This window comes from Gadus macrocephalus, chromosome 8, assembly GCF_031168955.1.
Source record: "Gadus macrocephalus chromosome 8, ASM3116895v1".
NCBI lineage: Eukaryota > Metazoa > Chordata > Actinopteri > Gadiformes > Gadidae > Gadus > Gadus macrocephalus.
Window position 1 is genome coordinate 9792175 of NC_082389.1, and position 9499 is coordinate 9801673.

The 9499-nt window shown below is 50.9% G+C and overlaps 1 protein-coding gene across 1 annotated transcript; it reads right to left on the minus strand.

Annotated features, from left to right (window-relative positions):
• Positions 1-6: 6 nt before the first annotated feature.
• Positions 7-8440, minus strand: LOC132462922 (partitioning defective 3 homolog). The gene is made up of 2 exons (XM_060058702.1): positions 8195-8440; positions 7-2298 (listed from the first exon to the last, which is right to left on the minus strand). Exons 1-2 carry the CDS (start codon positions 8423-8425, stop codon positions 2110-2112), a joined length of 420 nt encoding a protein of 139 aa, XP_059914685.1. The 5' UTR covers positions 8426-8440; the 3' UTR covers positions 7-2109.
• Positions 8441-9499: the final 1059 nt, after the last annotated feature.

A 9499-nucleotide genomic window follows, 5' to 3' on the forward strand; every position in this document is an offset into this window, starting at 1 on the left:
GACAGACAGATAGATAGACAGACAGACAGGCAGACAGAGAGGCAGACAGGCAGACTGATGGAGGGAAAGACAGACAGACAGACGGAGAGACAGACTGACAGAGAGACAGAGACAATGACAGACAGACAGACAGGTGGACCAGACAGACGGACAGGTGCACCAGACAGACAGACAGTCCCTCTGAACGAGCTGATGTGAATTTATGCCTGCAGGTTCCTCTGGCATCACGCCACAGGAACACTCACAGTAGGGGGGTGACTACCCCACTGCAAGGGAGGGACGGACGGGAGTGGGGGGAGGGAGAGAGGGGGGAGGGAGAGAGGGGGGGGGGGGAGAGAGGGGAGGCGGGCCCGAGCGAGACGACCGCTCATCCGTCTCCCAGCAGCTCCCTCAGAATCCCCATGTTAACATTCTAATCCTAAACCCGTGCCTGTCTGTGTGCGTGCTTGTCTGTGTGCATGCTTGCCTGTCTGCTTGCGTGGGTGCATGTTTGTGTTGTTTTTGCCCGCCTGCGTACATGACTGTCTGCGTACGTGCCAGTCTGCGTAGGTGCGTGCGTGCCTGTGTGTGTCTGCGTGCGTGTCTCTGTGTGTGCTTCACGTTAACAGTGTCATCTGAAACATGGCTGATATCATGTTAATACTCCTCAGCGTGTGTGTGTGTGTGTGTGCGTGCGTGACACATCGCTGAGCCTCTGCCATAAACAAGCGCTTTCCTGTCCAGATGTTTGTAAGGTCGCCGCGCCACAGGGTAATAATAAAGATGAGTAACAGCTCCGCGTACGAGCCATAATATTATACTGATAGATATGCACACGGCTGGAGGTTCTGTTCCTGTGATGAACGACAGCGCCGAACGCAAAGTTTATGGTTCTGCTGGAGACTGAGTGAGTCCAACAATACACACTAACTCAAGACACATCTGGAGGTCTGAAGAACAAACACACTCCTAATGAACATACATGAAGCTCAACTAGTTTAAAACACTAAGACATATTATCTATTTAACCTTAACTAGACTGTATTACATTAAGATATATAACATTAACTAGTCTATAACATTAACATATATAACCTTAACTATTCTATACAATTAACATAACCTTAACTAGTCTGGATTAAATGAAAAAATATAATTGTAACTATTCTAGATTAAATTAACATATTTAACCAAAACTAGTCTGGATCAAATTAACGTATAGAACTTTAGCTAATCTGTATTAGATGAACATATATAACCTCTGCTAGTCTATTAAATGAACATACAGTATATAACCTTAACTACTATGAAGGTGACGTCGAGACCCAGGTAGGTAGGTGTGGAGGTGAGTGATCACTTAATGGTCGACTCTGATCTAAAGATCCAGAGTTGTCTGGTTTCCCTCGTTAAGCTTGTTGTGTTAAAGTAGTGATTCTCCTCTCATGTGTTCAACTATTCACTAGTCTGGTTGTGTCCTTTCATTCATTGGCTGAAAGCACTATGAAGAAAGTTTGATTTGATTGGATTAACATTCTGAGTGACAGCCGAACGAGGCACACGCGCGTTCCCTTCCAGGAACAGATGTTAGGATTCCCTGATTGGAGGGAATTTCATTATGGAGACGAAACAGATCGAGGAAGGCCTTCTATAGGAACCCGATCCGGCCTCTCTGCCAAGTGTGTGTGTTTGTCCCTTAAACAGTGTGACTGTGTAAGGGAGTGTGTGTGTGCATGCATGCGTGTGTTTAAGGGAGTGTGTGTATAACGAAGTGTGTGTGTGTAAGGAAGTGTGTGTGTGTAAGGGAGTGTGTGTGTGTGTGTGTGTAAGGGAGTGTGTGTGTGTGTGTAATGGAGTGTGTGCATGTAAGGGAGTGTGTGCGTGCTTGTGTGTGTTTTTGTAAGAGAGTGTGTGTGTGTGTGTGTGTGTAAGGGAGTGTGTGCGTGCTTGCGTGTAAAGGAGTGTGTGTTTGTAAGGGAGTGTGTGTGCGTGCGTGTGGGTATCTATTCAGTCTGGCACAGCCGTGCCACTGAGATGATCTACGAGCTTTGTGATGCCATTAGTGTGACAGTAGAGAGTATTGATGACCACACCCACCCCCCCCCCACCCCACCCACACACACACACACTCTCTCACCGGGGCAGGGAGCTGTACTGGCGCTGGGCCAGGGCGAAGGCCTCCCTCTCCTCCTGCCGCTGCCTCTGCATCTGGACCTCCACGGAGACCGAGTGGCGCCCGGGCTGGCTGTAGGACCCCGGACCCCCGTGACCCCCCTGGCCCCCCAGGACCGGACTAGCGGGGCCCGGACTGCCAGTGCTGACCTGGGAACAGAGGAAACAGGAGGATGAGAACGTCGTTCTGTCTCTGTCCAGCCGTCTGGTCACAGTCTGATGCTCACTCTTTAGCACCCCACATAGTACATAGCTCCATACATCACTATCAATCTATCACTCTATCAATCCATCACTCTATCTATTCATCCATCTATATACAGTATATATCACTACAGTATATCCATCTATCACTCTCTCTGACTTTAATCTATTTATCTATGCATCCATCTACGGTATATACTGTATATCACTCCATGTATCTCTCTAGTCCACCATCTACAGCAGGGGTCACCAACACAGTGCCCGCGCCCACCAGGGCGCCCGCAAGGACCACATGAGGCGCCCGCAGGCCTGTTCTGAACATAGCACAACTCATTCTTGAACAACTCTTTCCCACCTTTTTTAATTCATGATAATTATTATGAGAAATCATTAACATGATCAGTTTCTTCCCATCGATGAGTATCATTAATCAATATTAATAATATATAACTAAAGGCAAACTGAGCAAATATGTTATTTCAGAAGAGGGTATCAAACTGGGTGCCCTTCGTATGACTCAGTACCCATGAAGAAGCTCTCTGGTTCAAAAAGGTTGGTGACCCCTGATCTACAGAATAAATCCATCTACCTACCTACTAGCTACATTTCTGCCTGTATCTCTTTCTTAAGCGCTAATATATCTATATCTATATCTAGATATAGATATATTATCTATGTATATCATGTTATCAAAGCCTTTTACAGCCCTGGCTCTTCAGGAAGGCACTGAGCTTGAGGTCCCGTTTAACGGGATGCAAACCTCTCCGCACAACACCTACCAGGAGCTAGCACGGAGCTAGCACAGAGGAGCTAGCATGCTAGCACGGGGGAGCTAGCATGCTAGCAGAGAGACGTACCTTGTTGCGGGGGGAGGGGAGACACAGACAGACAGGAAGTGTCGGCGAGGGGGCGGGACATGCCGACGGGAAGTGGTAATGAGACTGGAGAGACGGTGATGATGTTAGTGGAGGTTAATGAGAGACAAGATGGCTGCCGTCGTCCTTCTCCTCTCGGACACAGGCCCCTCCCACTGAGGGACCACCTGACCCAGGGCTCATTATCGTCAACACACACACACACACACACACACACACACACACACACACACACACACACACACACACACACACACACACACACACACACACACACACACACACACACACACACACTTACAGTACAAGTGTCCACATTCATCTCTAATTGATGGCAGGACAATGAGTGCAACCCCCCCCCTTCATTCATGTTCATTAGTGGTGTGGGTGTAATAATTGCGTGTGGATCGCTGGAAATACAAAGACAATCTAATTACTGCTGTCTGCTGTGTGTGTGTGTGTGTGTGTGTGTGTGTGTGTGTGTGTGTGTGTGTGTGTGTGTGTGTGTGTGTGTGTGTGTGTTTATGGGGTGCTTGAGAGACCCCCCATTAAACACAATCATCCCCTTCCCCCCAGCCCCCCCCCCCCCCCCCCCTACCTCGCCCCCAGCACTCATTCCTGTGATTAGATTAGATTGGCACTGCCTGTCCCGTTGCCACGGCGACCGAGCGCTGGCAGGCGATTGGTGCAGAGGTGGAGGGCGAGGGCGTTGCGCCACGGCCACGCCCCCTCTCTCCGTGATGGATGAAAGTGTATTTGTTGTAAAGTGCGAGCAGCACATTAAAACACAAACATTCAGCGCGGCCGGTGGGAGGGGAACGGCGTTAATGTGTTCTGCTGCGCATGAATCACGCTAGCGACCTAGCGGCTAATAAACGTTAGCTGCTACACAGGCTCCTCTGTCACACCGACGCCTCGGGCCGGACCAAAACATTACGATAATAAATGTAATCATTCTTTCTCGTCCCGAACAACACAAATATTATCATATTCAATTTGATAATCGTGGAATCCGTCACATTATGGTACACTATTCAACCGCTAACATAGCATATCAAAACACAGCATAGCTCAGCCTAGCATACCATAGTCCAGCAGAGGTTAGCCAAGCATATCTTAAACTAACATAGCTTAGCCTAGCATACCATAGTCCAGCAGAGGTTAGCCAAGCATATCTTAAACTAACATAGCTTAGCCTAGCATACCATAGTCCAGCAGAGGTTAGCCAAGCATATCTTAAACTAACATAGCTTAGCCTAGCATACCATAGTCCAGCAGAGGTTAGCCAAGCATATCTTAAATTAGCATAGCTTAATTTAGCGCGTGAAACACAAACGCAACAACGAGGTGGCGTAACGACCGATGAAGAACTATCCATCATCCTGATGGACTAACCCTAACCCACAATGCAACCCTGCTAGCGGAAGCTACACCGGATTTTAGAAAACACGGAGTGAGTAACGAGCCAAAGACACTGGCCCTAACCCGGCCAGTGTTAATGCCTTGCTTTACCGGCGGAATCAAACCCATAACCCGCCCAGTGTTAATGCCTTGCACTACCCGCTGAGGTAGACAGGGCATCAAACCCTCCAACCTCACAGTGACTGCCCTCTCTGCCAGTCGCTCTCCTTTCTCAGGGCGTAGGTTCAGTGTGGAGGAACAGAAGCTCAGCGCTGAACTCTGCCAAACTCTGAACGCTACAAACGCTAGGCAGCACTCTAGCCTTATCTCCATAGGACGCAACTAGCAAGGACGTGTTCTAGCAAGGCTGCAGCCTTCCCTTTGGGAAACAGCCCTAGTGCTAACCCTAACCTAGTGCTAACCCTAACCTAGTGCTAACCCTGACCTAGTGCTAACACTGACCTAATGCTAACACTGACCAAGTGCTAACACTGACCTAGTGCTAACACTGACCTAGTGTTAACCCTGACCTAGTGCTAACCCTGACCTAGTGCTGACACTGACCTAGTGCTAACACTGACCTAGTGCTAACACTGACCTAGTGCTAACCCTAACCTAGTGCTAACCCTAACCTAGTGCTAACCCTGACCTAGTGCTAACACTGACCTAGTGCTAACACTGACCTAGTGCTAACCCTAACCTAGTGCTAACCCTAACCTAGTGCTAACCCTGACCTAGTGCTAACACTGACCTAATGCTAACACTGACCAAGTGCTAACACTGACCAAGTGCTAACACTGACCTAGTGCTAACACTGACCTAGTGCTAACACTGACCTAGTGCTAACACTGACCTAGTGCTAACACTGACCTAGTGTTAACCCTGACCTAGTGCTAACCCTGACCTAGTGCTAACACTGACCTAGTGCTAACACTGACCTAGTGTTAACACTGACCTAGTGCTAACCCTGACCTAGTGCTAACCCTGACCTAGTGCTAACACTGACCTAGTGCTAACCCTGACCTAGTGCTAACACTGACCTAGTGCTAACACTGACCTAGTGCTAACACTGACCTAGTGCTAACCCTGACCTAGTGCTAACCCTGACCTAGTGCTAACACTGACCTAGTGCTAACCCTGACCTAGTGCTGCTAACCCTGACCTAGTGCTAACCCTGACCTAGTGCTAACCCTGACCTAGCTCTACGTCACTGTTAGCTCTATGTCAGGGCGGGGGCCTGTAATCCTTCACCACGTTGGAGAGAACGTTTTTGTGCTCCAGGAAGAAATAACACAAGAACGAGCGCTACACCAGCGCTACACCAGCGCTACACCAGCGCTACACCCGGGACGCGGGCAATCTAAGAATTATATTACACAAGTGTTATTGGTTTCTGTTTTGGAATAAATAAAGTTCAAATTGTATCCATCCCCTGTTCTGGAACGGGGGTGTGTGTGTGTGTGTGTGTGTGTGTGTGTGTGTGTGTGTGTGTGTGTGTGTGTGTGTGTGTGTGTGTGTGTGTGTGTGTGTGTGTGTGTGTGTGTGTGTGTGTGTGTGTGTATTTCAGGTGTATTCATAAGAAGGACAGGAGCTCTTCAAGTGTGGAGGTAATAGATACTAGTGGAGGAGGGAGGAGGAGGGAGTAATTGAATTTCAGAAACACATGCTTCTGCTTCCACACGGCCAGGACCTCCGGAGACTCCAGGACCTCCACAAGACCACCAGGACCCTGAGGGTCTAACAGGGTACAGGACCTCCACAAGACCACCAGGACCTCAGAGGGTCTAACAGGGTCCAGGACCTCCACAAGACCACCAGGACCTCAGAGCAGTCCAAGGCCGGATCTGACTCTAAAGACGCACGGACCCCCCCCCCCCCCTCACCCTTCAGAGAGCGAGTTCACAAACCCCCATGGCGCTCTCTCAAACCCGGACCAGATGGTTGGTCCTGGATCTGAGGAGCTGGGACCGCAGGGTTCTGGATGTGATCCTTCTGATATGGAAAAGATAAAAAACACCTCCAAGCTCATAATAGCTCCTCAGTCCAGAACTCCAGGGGGTTCCGTTCAGACCCCCCCTGGAGTTCTGGCAGCCGGTCCAGTGTTATAGAACCCGGGCTGGAGGTTAAGGACCTACACCCAGGAATGGAGGACTAGGTCCAAGACCCAGGACTGAGTCTAGGTCCTAGACCCGGCACAGTGGGTCTAAGACCTAGACCCGGGACTGGTGGTATAGGACCTAGACCCGGGACTGGAGGTCTAGGACCTGGACCTCATTGTCTGGCGGAGGCGTTTCTGGAGGAGATTAGATCAGATGCTGAGAGTAGAACCTCATGACTTGGGTCGACGCTGCAGGTTTGGAAAGTTTTTTTTTTATTTGTGTTTATGAGCTATAAAAGAACAGAGCCTCTCGCTGATATTCCATATCACCTGGAATATTAAAAAGCTGTTTGCCCAACACAGGGGATCACAGGAGCGTAAGAAAATATGAAAACAGAACTCTGCATCTCGAACACGGCTGGGATCCGACCACAGAACCTTTGATACAGATGTGTGCAGAGAACAGGAATGCTTTGAGTTCCGAGAGCTCTCCTCGTACGGGAGGGAGGGGGCGATCGCAGAGGCAGATCCAGGGAGTTTGCTCAGAGGCACGCGGGCAGCAGTGCTCAATGAGATGCTGAAGGGGATTCAAACCCCCGGCGGCCCGACGCACTCAAAGGAGGGGAAGACGTGTCATCATCAGCAGTTAAGGAAATTCATGTAAAAAAAAAAGAGGAGACAAAGTACACTTGTGGAGGAGGAGCCGGCCTTAAAATAACCCGTCAGAGATGTCGTCTGGTTTCATCAGCCCACGGAGGGCGGGAGGAACGTTCTAATTAAGAACCGTCACAGACGACCCGCCAGGAAACACAATTAAAACAACCGCTAAAACGCACACGATCCCAACCTCACACTTCAAGATAAAACACTTTTTAAAAATGACACGTCTACAAGTGGGTTCCATGATTCAGTGGTTGGACGAGTCAGAGTCTAGAGAGTCTGTTGGTCGATGAAAGATGGCGGGCGGGATCAGTGTGGGTGATTGACAGACAGCTGAAACTAATGAAATGATGTTGAGGCGGCGTTTGGGGTGGTTGTGGGGTTAGTGACGGGGACGTCCAGCCCTGCATGCAGATGAAGAGGGGGTGTGGACCGGAGAGGGAGTTAGCGTTAGCAGGTTAGCCTGTTAGCCTCATTAGGGGGAGGCTAACGGCAGTCCGGGGAACATTCCAGTCTTGCTTGTGATTGGTAGTGTGGTTAGTGAAGGGTTAGCTTCGTGCTAACCGGCGGGTAGCATGCTAACGCTCGGGCGTTAGCATGCTACGACGGTCAACGGTGCGTGACGGCCGATCCAGACAGTTCAGTCCTTTGAGTTCTTTGAGTTCTCCCGGTCCCGCTAGCCGCTAGGCTAACACCGCCGTTAGCCGTCTCCTCCGCCGGGGACCCAGTGTGGGGGGGGTTCTCTGGACGGACCCGAGGGGGGGTCCCCGGACGGACTGGGGTGGGGGGGCGGCCCTCAGACACTCACCCAGGGCTGCTCGAAGCTGTAGGTGCGCCGGCGGTCGTCGGGGTCGTCGGGTCCCGTCTGGGCCTGCTGGAACTCATGGCGCAGCCGCTGTATCCGGTCGTGGTTGCTAGGGGCTAGTCGGTTGCTATGGCGAGAGGGGAGAGAAGAAAACAGAGAGTGAGGATGGATGAAGGGGGGGGGGGGGGGGGGGCTCAAGGGGTCCGCTGCGAGAGGAGGATGACCTGGATACATCAGCGCTGATGGAGACGAGAAGTCCCTCCCCAGACCTGACGGGGGGCGGGGCGGTGGTCTAGAGGGGATGGGGTCTAGGGGGGTGGGGGTCAAGGGAGGCTTCCCGGCGACGCCGTCCCATGGAGGGGAGCCCCAGCCCGGGTATTAGAGGTGATGAGTGAGCCTGAGCCTGAGCCTGGGTCCTGGGGCCGGAGCCGGCGGCGAGATGAATCAAAGTAACGCGTCTCTGATGTATAATTCATAACGAGCAACAAAGAGTGCGCTGAGCCCTTGGCTCGTTTAAATCACCGCTCGGAGACCGCTACCGGTACTCTGCCGCTCCGTCGCGCTGCGGCGGGAGAGAGCTAATTGTTGCCGGAGCGCTGGACAAACACACCACCAATCACAGGGCTCCGCTCCACCGACAGCTCGCGGTGTGTAGCGCTACGCCCGGAGGAACGTCTCTGGTGGGTACTCCCATGATGCACTGCTCTCCCCCAGATCCACATGACCTAGATTGGTGCAGTCCTTTGACTTTGACCACACCACAGTCGCACCAGAACTGATTAAATTACCGCGTCCCTGGTTTCAGAACTCCGTTTACCGCTCAAGTAGGGCGACCAGCAGCTGAATCTATCAGCAGAACGGCTCTTTACTGGAACACATGAACACATTACACCAGGGATTCAGTGCCACACAAGTTTCAGCACTGATTCACACCCTTTCTGGCCAATCGTATATAAATAGGAAAAACAACAAACCATTGATTAAGTTTCAGAGGAATGAGGACCGTGTGTTTAAAAGGTTCTGGGTTCAACCCCCAGTGTCCAAAGTCTACCTGTAGGAATCGAAGAACAAGATGACCCCTAACCCCTACCTGCTCCTTAATGACCTGTCTCTGTACTGTCTAACCCCTACCTGCTCCTTAATGACCTGTCTCTGTACTGTCTAACCCCTACCTGCTCCTTAATGACCTGTCTCTGTACTGTCTAACCCCTACCTGCTCCTTAATGACCCGTCTCTGTACTGTCTAACCCACCTGCTCCTTAATGACCCGTCTCTGTACTGTCTAACCCCTACCTGCTCCTTAATGAC

Bases quoted from the DNA above. Each gene is read 5' to 3' on its own strand.
- LOC132462922 (XM_060058702.1), bottom strand. From the start codon at position 8,425: ATGTATCCAGGTCATCCTCCTCTCGCAGCGGACCCCTTGAGCCCCCCC. The intron at 2,299-8,194 runs GTGAGTGTCTGA...CTCTGTTCCCAG, and splicing joins ACAGCTTCGAGCAGCCCTGG to GTCAGCACTGGCAGTCCGGG.